Source organism: Megalobrama amblycephala, linkage group LG14 (genome assembly GCF_018812025.1).
Source record: "Megalobrama amblycephala isolate DHTTF-2021 linkage group LG14, ASM1881202v1, whole genome shotgun sequence".
NCBI classification, from domain to species: Eukaryota; Metazoa; Chordata; class Actinopteri; order Cypriniformes; family Xenocyprididae; genus Megalobrama; species Megalobrama amblycephala.
In genome coordinates this window covers 6,471,673-6,484,187 of record NC_063057.1, presented here as the reverse complement: position 1 = coordinate 6,484,187, position 12,515 = coordinate 6,471,673, and the positions used below count along the sequence as shown (strand labels likewise).

At 39.6% G+C, this 12,515-nt stretch overlaps 2 protein-coding genes across 2 annotated transcripts; one reads left to right on the top strand and one right to left on the bottom strand.

Annotated features, from left to right (window-relative positions):
* Positions 1–27: 27 nt before the first annotated feature.
* si:ch211-214j24.15 (GTPase IMAP family member 8) lies at positions 28–5,399 on the bottom strand. Its single transcript, XM_048154717.1, has 5 exons — positions 5,249–5,399; positions 3,788–4,483; positions 2,590–3,306; positions 1,391–2,086; positions 28–1,121 (listed from the first exon to the last, which is right to left on the bottom strand). The coding sequence occupies exons 1-5, from the start codon at positions 5,277–5,279 to the stop codon at positions 295–297; spliced, it is 2,967 nt and encodes a 988-aa protein (XP_048010674.1). The 5' UTR covers positions 5,280–5,399; the 3' UTR covers positions 28–294.
* A 2,126-nt stretch (positions 5,400–7,525) lies between these two features.
* si:ch211-214j24.10 (uncharacterized protein LOC558894 homolog) lies at positions 7,526–11,180 on the top strand. The gene is made up of 4 exons (XM_048154797.1): positions 7,526–7,705; positions 8,586–9,308; positions 9,392–9,424; positions 10,484–11,180. Exons 1-4 carry the CDS (start codon positions 7,690–7,692, stop codon positions 10,531–10,533), a joined length of 822 nt encoding a protein of 273 aa, XP_048010754.1. The 5' UTR covers positions 7,526–7,689; the 3' UTR covers positions 10,534–11,180.
* The last annotated feature ends 1,335 nt before the right edge of the window (positions 11,181–12,515 follow it).

Genomic DNA, 12,515 nt, shown 5'->3' with positions numbered 1-12,515 from the left:
GCAACTTCTCTGATTACATGTTTACTTCTGCGAGGGCGGGGCAACCTGTCACTCACATGAGATCCACCAATAGCAAACCACAACCATCCAATCAATTCCTGATGGAAAAAAACAAGTCCCACCCTAAATTTTTTCTTGTTTGTGAAATTGTTTCACTCAGATATTTGTCTACAAAGACTATCGCAACTTCTGTTTCCGTTTTGTGAAGTTATGACCCATTTTAACAAATATGTTTATTTTTTAGTAAATTTTTGTTATTTCAGTACTGGAAAGCTCCATTCACTTTTCATCTGATCAACCCCTTTCCTCACTTACTGCTGACGCAGTTGCCTCAGAAGGTCTGCTGGGGTCATGTGTTTCTTTACTTCTGTCCTTCACTCCCTGAAATATTCCACTACAGTGCCTGATGCTTTGCTTCAGCTCCCGCAGGTCTCTTTGAACTCCCTCCAGGATGTCAAGTTTTGACAGTTTCCTGTCAATTGAGGCCAGAAGTCTCTGATTGTGATCGCTCTCAGTGATGCCTGAACTCTCACAGTTGACTGTTGTCATGCTGCTGTATTTCGGCTCCTTCTGAGTCTCCTGCCACACCATCTCAAAATAAGAATCTATGAATGCCTCCAGCTCCTGAATGTTACTGTCACCCCATTGGTCAATTAGATTCTGCAGGCTCTCTGATTGGACAAAATCCATAAAGGCTCTTTCTTTTGCAGTTTGAGCTGTGTAAGGTGAACTGCTGTGATAATATGGAAGGCCCAGCCCACAAAACCTTTCCTCCTGTGATTCGTTCCTGAATAATCGTTGTGCATTCATTGGTTGCTCAGTTGGTGAAACATGGAGCACAGCAAGAGAACCGGTTTCAGGCCCATTTATCCTATTCACACTAATCCAGGATTCATTTGGGTGGAACCATTCTGATCTGTTGAGCACCACTACTAGTCTTTGATGAAAGTTTCTGGGTAACGAGGTCCTGGCTAATCGGACACTCCTGCAGGCCAGTGCTTCATTTTCATTTTGCAAAAAGCTGGAGTCAGTGATGGTATTTCTCGGATCACTGGATGTAGATGGGAGCAAATGTTCAGAAATCCCACACATTTGATGCTCTCCTGGAATGTCAGTGTCATCTGATACAAAAAGAGTTACAAACACTTTAAATCCATTTTCAGGATGACTTAAATGCAGTAAAACTATATGCAATAAACTATGTAAGCTGGAAGAAAAAAAGCGAGACATTATATAAACTTTTGATTACAAAGTATAAAGTCCCAATTGAGAGATATAGATTTGCAATTGTGTGAAAAAGAGCTATAATTGTGAGATTAAAGTAGCAATTACTTTTTTTCAGTGGTGAAAATAAGCTTAAATAATAAACTGAGGAGAAATAATAACTCGCCATAATGGATGTTTGTAAAGCTTCTAAGGAGGGTCATTTGTGCTTCCCCAATCTGTATCCTTCCTCTGAACCTCAATCCGTCATGTACCAGAGGTCGTTGAATGTTCCCTCGATTTTCTGCGCTGTTTAGCATCTTCTCTAACACCATCTCCTCTATCTTCTGCATCAGTTCTGTGACCTGAGTGCCATTGTCTTTGATCTTGTTGTTGAAAACCTGGTATCTATTTCCGCATTTCTCCACCAGTGCCTGAAGCGCATCTCCTTCACTTTCAATGTACCGCTCCACGCTAACATCACCGAGCCAGTCTCCATTTGTGAACAACACAATGGTGCTGTTCCATGCTTTCCCTCCCAGAACACGCAGATGGTCCTGAGCTGCTTTTAGGTTCTTTAGCGTGAATGAGGAACTGGCATTGACAACCAGCAGGAAGATGCAAATCCCGCTGGCTGAACCAGTAACCCAGTCATCGAGAAGTTTCCTGCTGAACTCAGCGATATCTGGATACTCAGATGTCCAGCCTGTTGAGTCAATGATCTCAAACTTTGTCTCACTGAACATAACGGTACCTCTAATGGGTTTTTGGCTGTCAGGTTCTTGTCCATTGTTACCCAAAATGCAGCATGCAGATGACGTCTTGCCAGAGTGCTTGCCGCCCAGGAGAAAAACTCTTATAGCTGAGGGCAATTGCACTTGATCTGTTAAGAGAAAGAAAAAAATTCTTAAAGGGATAGTTCAACCAAAAATGAAAATTCTGTCATCATTTACTCACCCTCAAGTTGTTCCAAACCCATAAGACATAGGTGCTTTTCCACCGCGTGGTACGACAGGCTCGGCTTGGCACAGCTCACTTTACTTTTCCACCGAAGTTTAGTACTGCTTCAAAAGTGGGTGGATTATAGACTAATCATTATAGTTGCGCCGCCTCTACTGCCGTGGATCCGCTCCTCGGCTACCAACGAGAGGAACATCTGCTCCTCGTCTACTGACCACGATACAGCCGTTTCTTTTTTCAAGTTGTGTGCAACGGTTGTTTAAAAAAAGTCGTGCAAACAAATGATACTGCGGTGGCTGTTGCTGACTATTTAAATCTAGCGGGTTTGGTGTCTCGTGTCGTAGCGAGCCGTACCAAGCCATACCTTGCAGTGGAAAAGTGCCATAATTTATTAGATGATTCAGGAAGAAAAAGTTCTTGACTTACTCTTAAAAGCTCTCAAGCTTTCTCTTCGTCTCAGCACATTTTCACGTCGCAGCTTTGCCCGGTCTTCCTGTACTTGCCGTTTTTTCTCAGTCTCTTTAAAAAGACTCTCATCTGTTTGAAAGTGTCTCATGCTATTTCCTGCTGTCATCTCCTCTATCTTCTCCAGTAGCTCTGCTGTCTGGAACTTATTCCCAACGCTCTTGTTGTTTAGCACATGGTAGCGATCTCCACATCTCTCCACGAGCCACTGAAGGGTCTTTCCTTCGCTTTCAATATACTGCTCGATGGTTGTGTCACCAAGCCAGTCGCCAAAGGTGAACAGCACTAGAGAGTGATTCCAGACATCCTTACTAACAAGCTCAATGTGCTCTTCAATGGCTCTCCTGTAGATCTCTGTGAATGACCTGTCCAACCGCACCACCAAAAGGAAAGCATGGGGACCGGGTGGACACAAATAAACACTGTTGACTATTTCTTGTTTGTCGAAAGATGAAGAATCCTGGATGAAGTAGTTCATCCACCAGCCAGGTGTGTCCACCACTGTGACCTCTCTTCCCAGAACTGTTAATGTTCTCTTCATGCACTGTGTGGTCCGCTTCTTTTCTGTAAAACTTAGGTCACTTCCTGCTGCTAGAATGCTGTTTCCTGTTGAGCTCTTCCCTGAGCCCTTTGCTCCAAGCAGGATGAGTCTTATGTTTTGGTTTTGAGATGAGTGCACTGAAGGGAGGAAGAAAAAGAATTATTAAGTTTTACAAAATAAATGCATATGATAAAATACTAGTGTCAAGTCAAATTTATTTATATAGCACTTTATACAAATACTAAACAGGATAATAACAGTGATACTGATGTAAAATTCCTCAATTCTAAAGGTTCTCTCAAAGTTATGAACAAACATTCTTCCAGTAATGGTAACAGAATGATCGTTCAAAGTTATCTGGTCTTTAATAATAACATTATTTTATATCGTTTATGGAAGGTTAGTTGAACATTCATCTAACATTACTTGTTTCAGAACGTTCAGAGAACATTCAAACGTAACATTCCTGTAATATTTGCAACATGATGCAATGGAATGTTTCCTTAACGTTCACATAACCATGAAAAACATTTTAAAAAAACTGGACATTTTGAACATTCAGAAATAATATTACTGAATTGTCTTTTAATTGCACATTAATTGTCTTAGTGTACCTACCCTTCAGAGTAGATCTCTGTTTGCGTATCTTCATCAGTCTCTGATGAGCCTTGAGCTCCACTTCCCTCTTCCTGTCCTCTATCTCCTTTAAAGCCTTTACATCCATTTCAAAATGTTGTCTTTCATTTTCTGCAACCATTTTGTCGATTTTCCCCATCAGTTCCATTACTTGGCTGGCATTGCATGTTTTTTGGGTATCAAAAACATGAAACCTGCCACTGCACTTCTCCAGGAGCCACTGGAGGGGTTTACCTGATGCCTGAACATGATCCTCAAATGATTTATTTCCAAAGTTTTTGCTTTTTGTGAACAGCACCAGAACGTGACCCCAAACCTTTTCTCCGAGGAGCTCAAGATGCTTTTCTACGGATCTCCTCCGCTTTTCTATGAACACAGAGTCTGTTTTCACCACTAGGAGAAAGACGTGAGGCCCTGGGAGACTCAGGAAGACACTGTGTCTGATTTCCCTCCTGACCAGCTCTGGTGTGTCTTGTGCTGAGAAGTCACAATACCAGCCTGGGGTATCCACCACCATCACACTTCTCCCTTGTACCTCAGCTTTTCTTTTCAGGCAAGTGGTCCGTTCATGGAGGACGAACTCTTCTTGGTTTAAGATAGCGTTTCCCACTAAGCTCTTTCCAGAATTTCGGCCTCCAAGTAGGATGATCCTCAAGTCAAACAGATGCTGCCCATTCCCTTGATTAAGAGACAAGTGTGATATATTTTCAATGGTTTTAGATTAGAAGACATTACATTATTCGGAGCTCAGGTTAATATCCAGCAAACAAGGATGTTCTAAGAACTATAGCTGGCGTTCTGGCAAGGTTCTCTTAAAGTTATAAACAAACATTCTTCAAGTAAAGTTAATAGAATGTTTAGTCAGAGTTATCCGATATTTAATAATGTTTGAGTTCAGAGAACATTCTGAAATAACTTTTTCATCACTTAATGGGAGCATTAGCAAAATGATCTTATTTTGTTTGCTGGGTATATAACATGCCAGTACTGGTGTCTTCCAAAATGTATATGCAGTGCTTCTATTGTCCTCAAGCAGTAACAGATTAATAATTCAAGAAATGGACAAGACCGTGAGACATGAAGTTAAAATATAACCTGAAATTATACATCTAAGTATGCATAGTTTATAAAGACCCAATATGATCCACAGCTGTAACTTGCACTTCTAAATAGACAGCTAAAAGACACAAATACTGACTCAAATATTGGTTACTTACTAAATAAGAAGTTTGAAATATACTTAATAATAAATAGCAGGTATTGATAGATGAAGATAGAAATGGTGCGGTGACAAATGATATCACAAACACCACAGGGTATAAATATAAAAACCTGTGGTACGTGAGTCACTTTCCTCCTCCAACAACAACCATTAATAATAATGAACATTATATGTCTGTGAGGACATTTGTGAATAAATATAAAGAAGTAAAAAAAACTTACTTTGATCCTGAGAAGTTCCTTTTAGAGCCATAATAGGTCATGTAGGTGTTTTATTCCCATTCAAAATACATAAACACAACATTAGCATTGGTTCGCATATATGTTACAAATTCCTGTATTTTTTTTTCATAGAGCATTATTGTAGTTTTGTTTCAGCTGAAACGGACAACACAAGTGAATCATCGTTAGGTGTGTTTTGTAACGTGTAATGTCAACTTTTTCCATGGGTCCGAAGTTTATACTGTAATAAACCAATCCCTAAAGTGAAATACCAAAATGCCACTCCCTCATACACAACAGAGCTATATACTTTTGAGGTTGTGCTTAGCTCATCTTGCTCTTTAATATTAAAATAGGTGATGAAAAAAGAAATCATGAATTTACTAATCAAACTGTATTTTTATCTTTGTTATCAGTGTTACACTTTTCTCAGTGTGTGTGATTGTTTCAGAGAGATTGATCACAGAGAGAAGGGCAACGTTCACAATAGTTAAAGCTTAAACCTGAATACCACAAACAATCAGCAAATCTGAGTGTCCTCCTCAAGCGAGTGACGAAATACAATACAAACAGAAATACACAGATAAGCAGCTTGATCATGCACTCCATGAGACAAGAGGTCAATCAACTGAGGGAAAGCAACAAAAACTCAGAAGTAATGAAGACAGGAGAGATTCCTGTGAAGAGACCAGGAAAGACAGCAAGGGAAGAAGTAACCAGAACGTTGAGGGGAAAAACAGAGAGGAAAGCCCATGGCACACTTGCATCTATGAAAGAAACACATTGATTAAGTGGACAGAATGGACACTAAAGGTAAGACAAGGTTTAAACCCCAGAGATGTTCATTAATCTATGCATGCACTTATTGTGTAGACTGACAGTTTTGTGCATTTTCTCTTTCCTTAAAGACGCCATGAATAACCAATAGGCTGTAGTTATGCATCTAGCAATAAACCATGATGACCTAGTGAGTTGCAAGTTGTATTAGGGGAGGGGCATTCTCGTTAGAGAGCTTTTGATTGGACAATAATCTGTGTTGTTCAGGATGAGTCATCAATATTTTTGGTCCATTTGTTTTTGGTACACTAGCTTCACAGCTACACATATTTTAATATTTCACATATTTAGCCACTAAAAATTCCTTTCTGAGCATGAAACATACTTTATACCTTTTTCTAAACCATATTTCATGTCATACTGTATACAAGTACAATATGTTAATCACATTTTATCCCATTTTGTCAATGATGCAAAAACTTGAGAAAATGAGATCCAGGCAATGATTAGGTCAGAGATCAAATTTGAATAAGGAATAACAACTTTATTAATTAAAAATTATAGAGACAAACAAATTAATTAACTAATTAATAGTTAATAATAAAATCTAGAGTATTGTATCTAATAGATGAAGATCAGAATATAGAGAAAGAAAGAACAAAATTAAGACATTTGCAGAATGAAATGAGAACAGAAGCAGCCAGAAGTAGAAGACGCAGAAGAGATGCGAGAAGCAAAAAGAGAAAAGAAAAAGCTAAACTATCAAAGACCCAGTCCGTTTTATGCCATAAGCATAGAAAAAATTACATCCCACTCAAACTTGGCTTAATAAGAAAAGATCAAATGGACTTACCATTATGTCATAAACTGGTCAAATGTCAAAAATAGAAGAAAATAGATATAGGGGATGTTTAGGGATGCCCCTTTAGGAAATTTTGCAGATCTTGCATTATCACATGTCTGAAGAAATGGAAACAGACATATTTTGATACATCAAATTCAAATGAGCAACTAATTCTGAAAACACCATCGCTTCTGCGGTACTTGGCAGGCGTCCAATATCTAACCACAAACGTGTCAACATGACCTTTCACACTGGAACACTTTGAAGAACAGTTGAATATAACAAGCATACATACACTTAAATATAAAAGAAGAATAACCATAAAGGGTACAATAAAGAGTAAATACTTCAAAATATGATGAGGATTAATATATGGAGGAGGGGTACATGAATATATGAAATTAAAAGTATTATTGATAAATCATAAGCCATAAATGATTTACATAAAATATAAATAAAATGCATGAATATGAATATTGACCATTTTGGATCCACCACAAGTATAATCTGTTAATCACATTGTATCCCGTTTTGTCAAATTAAGTTTTTTGTACATAAATACACATAATTTGCTTCTAATATAATGACAAACTACATGATAATGACCAGAGTTATCTTGACAAAATCCATCATATAAATTCAAATCCGTTCCCGCTCTTCTTCGCGCCTCCAGCACACCGGAAATCGTCATCGTCCCCATTTCCCCCTGGCGACTGTCACTTCCGTATGATCGTATTAAGCAACACGCCGCTGCGCGACACACTCACGTACACACACTAAAGTCCAAACCGCTTTTAAAATCCGGATTTATCACATCGAAATGCATATCAAAACAGGTGAGGAGCATCCTAAAATTGTATTTTGCTAGTTTTGAGCGTTCAAACGCGAGTGTGTTTTGTAATAAGAAGTTGTTTGTGCTCGAGGCGGGACGGAATGAGCTCAAGACTTATGAAACTTTTGATTCTGGATGTTTTTGGACCTTTCCGAGGTTACTACCATCTTTCTTTGTTGTCGCTTAGATTTTGAATGATCTGAAATAACAAGCAGTCGCTGTTATTTAATATGACGCTTCGGGTTTGTTCTGCTGAAGGCGGTTGTTATGGGCGCTAAACATCCAAACACAAGCGGCCTGCTGCTAGCGTTAGCAATCTTCAACACACTTAAACCTCCAAACGGTGTTAATTATATTTTGACTCATATTTAGCGATTTAATAGTGGGTTAGACTTTCAAACGCTTTTATTTTGTTCATTTAGACTATATAAAATGTGCGCCAATATCTGCGTGTTAGTGTCGTTTCCAAACCGGTGGTGTAAAAAAAGCGTGAATCCAAAAAAAAAGTCGCTGAAATCAGTCAACTGTAATGAGATGTTAATAAGCGTTATTTAGTTGGATATATTTTACAGAGCTGTCCTAGTTTCTTTGGTTAGGCCTCTCCGAGTTTGCTTGATGTGTGAATGAGGCGGCTGATAGAAATTTCCAGTTACGTCTTGCTACGGCTGACCGATTCAAGACTCCCTGCTTTGCTTGGGACATTTGAATGCAATTCTCCCATGTATTTCTTTAAGATCTGTGTTATACTATAACACAGTTATGAATGTAACGGAAATGTTTTGGGGATGATATGATTGGGATTGCATTAAAGTTGGATATACTCAATATTTTAGACAACTGAACGTGTTTCATGATTGAATAATTGAATTTGATTTGTTCTTTAGGTACTTGGGAGTCAAGCAATGCAGTGTGCGAGTCCGACCCCTTGTGTGATCCGGCCGTCCTAGTGTCACCCACTAAATCAGAACCACAGATCCGTAACCGTCGCCTCTCCCCCGGCTCTGGCAGCTGCGGTGGGGGAGGAGGGGGCTGTTCCTCTGGGATGGATAAACGTCAAGCCTCACCAAGTAGCCTGGAAGGTTCTCTCAACGGGGTGGGCCACACCCAGACCTTCACATCAAGCCGCGACAGAGAGCGTCGCACCCCAAATAAAGCGAGAAGCTTTCGACAAAATGGCCCGAGAGCGGGGCCACGTTCAGATGAGAGACACTCCCGAACCGGTCTGAAAGAACGATGGGTGGACAACAGCTTGTCTTTGCTCAAACCTCCACCTGCTTTCCCTGTGAAAGACAGCCCTGCTAAACTGCAGCCGGCCGTCAGCTATGCCTCCAAGGTGAAGGCGGGAGGAGGTTCTGTTGGGGCAGCAGAAGAGCCACCTGGTATCGGGGTTTTGCTGCAGAACCAGTGGGGACTGAGTTTCATCAGCGATGGCCCGGAGGCAGATGTTCCCCAGGAGAAGAGTCCGGTTGTCCACCCAGTAGCTGGAGAGGTTACTGTAAAACCCTCTGAGTCTTTGCCCGATCAGGTCCTGAGAGGCTCTGAGAGTTCAGAGGAGCTGCTGCTTAGCTGTCGCCACCTGGAGGAAGCCTTGGAGTATCACACACAAGGTAAGATGATATAATTTAAGGTTGCACAATGCATTTGTCTAAACACACTATACTTTATCTCACTGATTGTTTTTAATCCACAGAATGGAACGCAATATTATGGAAACAAAAACAAGGTTGGTGTCTGTTAATTTTCATTAATTAGTGGTCGACCGATATTTATTTATTTATTTATTTATTTATTTTGATGACCAATGCTGATATCTTATATAACCCCTGCTCTATATGTATTTATTTCTCACTATTTAAAGGTAGTAAAAACATTTGCATAGAAATTAATTTTCATAAAATTTACTTTAAAATAAATGACAGAAGAAAAAAAAAACTAATTTTAACTTGATAAAAATAAATCTTAAAAATAAACATACTTTATATGGTAACTTATTGATTCTGTTATACTACCATAGAATTTGTCACAAAGAAATTGTTTAGAAAAATGAGTAAAACAAAAGTAAACACTGTAACCAACAGTGCACTCAGTAATCTGGTAATGTATTTTGTCATTTAAAGATGGGTAACGCTAATTTTATGCACAGCACAGTGAATATGACATGAATAAGACGTAGTGATCAACTGGACATAGTGCAGTATATTTTGAAATATAGGGTTTAAAGTTTGCCCATCATGCATCTGCAGTGAAGTTGAACTCTCCTGTCCACATCCAACTCACTTGAACCAACCGTTACACATTTTTATGTAGTCTACAAATGCACACTTCAGATCCCATGGCTGGATTCGCCAGAGTTTGTGAAACGTTTATTAGATATTCAAAGACTTGTTAAATGGATAGTTCACCCAAAAATCATTTACTCGCATACAAGTTGTTCCAAACCTGTATGATTTTCTTTCTTCTGCTGAACACAAAAGATATTTTGAAGAATGTTTGTAACCAGAGAGTTGATTATAGCCATTGACTTCCATAGTAGGAAAAAAATACTATGGAACTGAGAATAAGAGCTAAGACACTTGGGTACTTGCATTCTTTGAGCTGTCAAAATAAAAGTCCTACTACCGACACATCAGCCAAAAAGAGAACTTACCTGCCAAAGCCAGTAATTTAAAAAACGCCAAATATTGGCCGGTTTGGTGATGTATCGGTTGACCACTATTATCTCCATTTAAGAACAGAATGACTATTTTTAGACCGTCATTAACAAACTCGCTTTGTTTTTCAGACCCTGCAAAGGTTGTTTGGTACAAGAACGCCCTGGAGTCACCTGCCTAGCACACACTAACACAGCTCCACAAACACACACACACACTCGAGACACACCCCGCACTCAGGTTATCGTCCCCTCAACATTTCTGCCGAGACACTTTGGACTTGTTCCCCTTTGAAGATCGATGTCTTGGACTTCTCGGTTGCCTTACAACAGAGTCTGCCTCAGGCGCAGAGTCCCTCTGCATACCTCTGTCATTTTAATGGTGGAGATTTGTCTCTTTTAAGGAAAAAAAAAAGCGTTATCAAGCTGCAATTTTATTTCAGCGAACTGCAGTTTTACAGTTAAGAAATCCCTTTTATTCCTCCCTTGTTCCTACTGTGCGAGTGGTTAAATCAAGCACTTTCTGACCTGTAGTTGAACACGTCATCCCTTTCTCTAAAGACTGAGCTCGTTTTTAGAACCAAATCCTGAATGTCTTTTCATCAGTCTTCCCTCCCACAATAATCCCTTTCTTCCCACACAAATTGTTCTCATGAAGTTTACAGAGGTGCAGCTGGCACGTTATGGCAGCACCTTCAAATGTCTATTGGTCTTAATGCTGTTTTTTTAATATATATATTTCACCCAGATTGAATGTCGGTCATAAATCCTAATAGGAATCCGTTGCTGTGTATGACCTCATTTTTTTTTTTTTTTTTTTTTTTTTTTTAAGAAACATACAAATAATTTACACTGGAAGGTGTTCAGAGATTTAATCGAACAGTGTTGCATAATAAAAATGAATAAACTTGTTAAAATAATTCATGGTCTTTTGGTTTTTGTACAACCTAGAAATGTATACTAAATAAAATGGTGGATATATAGTATTCAGAATCCCATTCATTTTATAAAATGCTTGTCTGCATTGAGTGTTTCAGTAATATACACTGAAGAGCCAAAACATTATGACCACCTGCTGTTGGTCCTCGGCGTGCCAAAACAGCATGGACTCTACGAGAACCCTGAAGGTGTCCTGTGGTCTCTGGCACCAAGACTTTAGCAGCAGATCCTTCAAGTCCTGTAGGTTATGCAGTGGAGCCACCATGGATCAAACTTGTTGGTCCAGCACATTCCATAGATGCTCAATTGGAATTTGGAGGCCAGGACAACACCTTGAACTCATGTTCCTCAAACCATTCCTGAACAATGTGTGCAGTGTTATCCTGCTAAAACAGGCCACTTCCACCAGGGAACACCATGGAAGGGTGTACCTGGTCTGCAGCAATGTTTAGGTTGGTGGCATGTGTCAAATTTACATTCGCATGAATTGCTGGACCCATGGTTTCCCAGCAGAACATTGCCTATTGCCCGCATACCCATTGTAGGTGCTTTCAACAGTGGACGGGTCATCATAGGCACTCTTGATTGGTCTTTTGCTACGCAGCAGATTGTGATGCACTGTGTTGTGCCACATTCCTCCCATAACCATCATTAATTTTGTGCCACAGTGGACCTTCTGTTGGCTCGGACCAGATGGCATAGCCTTTGTTGCCGTTGTGCATCGATGAGCCTTTGGCGTTGAACACCCTGTTGCCGGTTTGTGTTTGTCCCTCCTCGGACCACGGTTGGTAAATTCTCACCACTGCTGACCAGGAGCAACCCACAAACCTTTCCGTTTTAGTGATATTCTGACCCTGTAGCCTTGCCATAACAATTTGGCCCTTGTCAAAACCAGACCTTAATATGTGGCTTTGTTTGGAGATGATCAATGATATTCGCTTCACCTGTGATTGGTCATAATGTTTTGGCTCATCCTGAAGATCTCCTGCACTGAATAATCTTGGGATTTACATCTTTGCTGATTCATTACCAGTACTTCATTTCTGCTGCCATGTTTGTCCATCCGTTTAATGCTATTGATGCATGATTGTTTGTGAGTATAATCCTTTTATACAGCACTTCACATTTGTAATCAAAAGATTTGGAATGTTTTTCCAAAATATTTGACAAAATTCTGCCTTCACCTAGGATATAAAGCCTTTTCTGTCACTGTTGTGAAAACAAA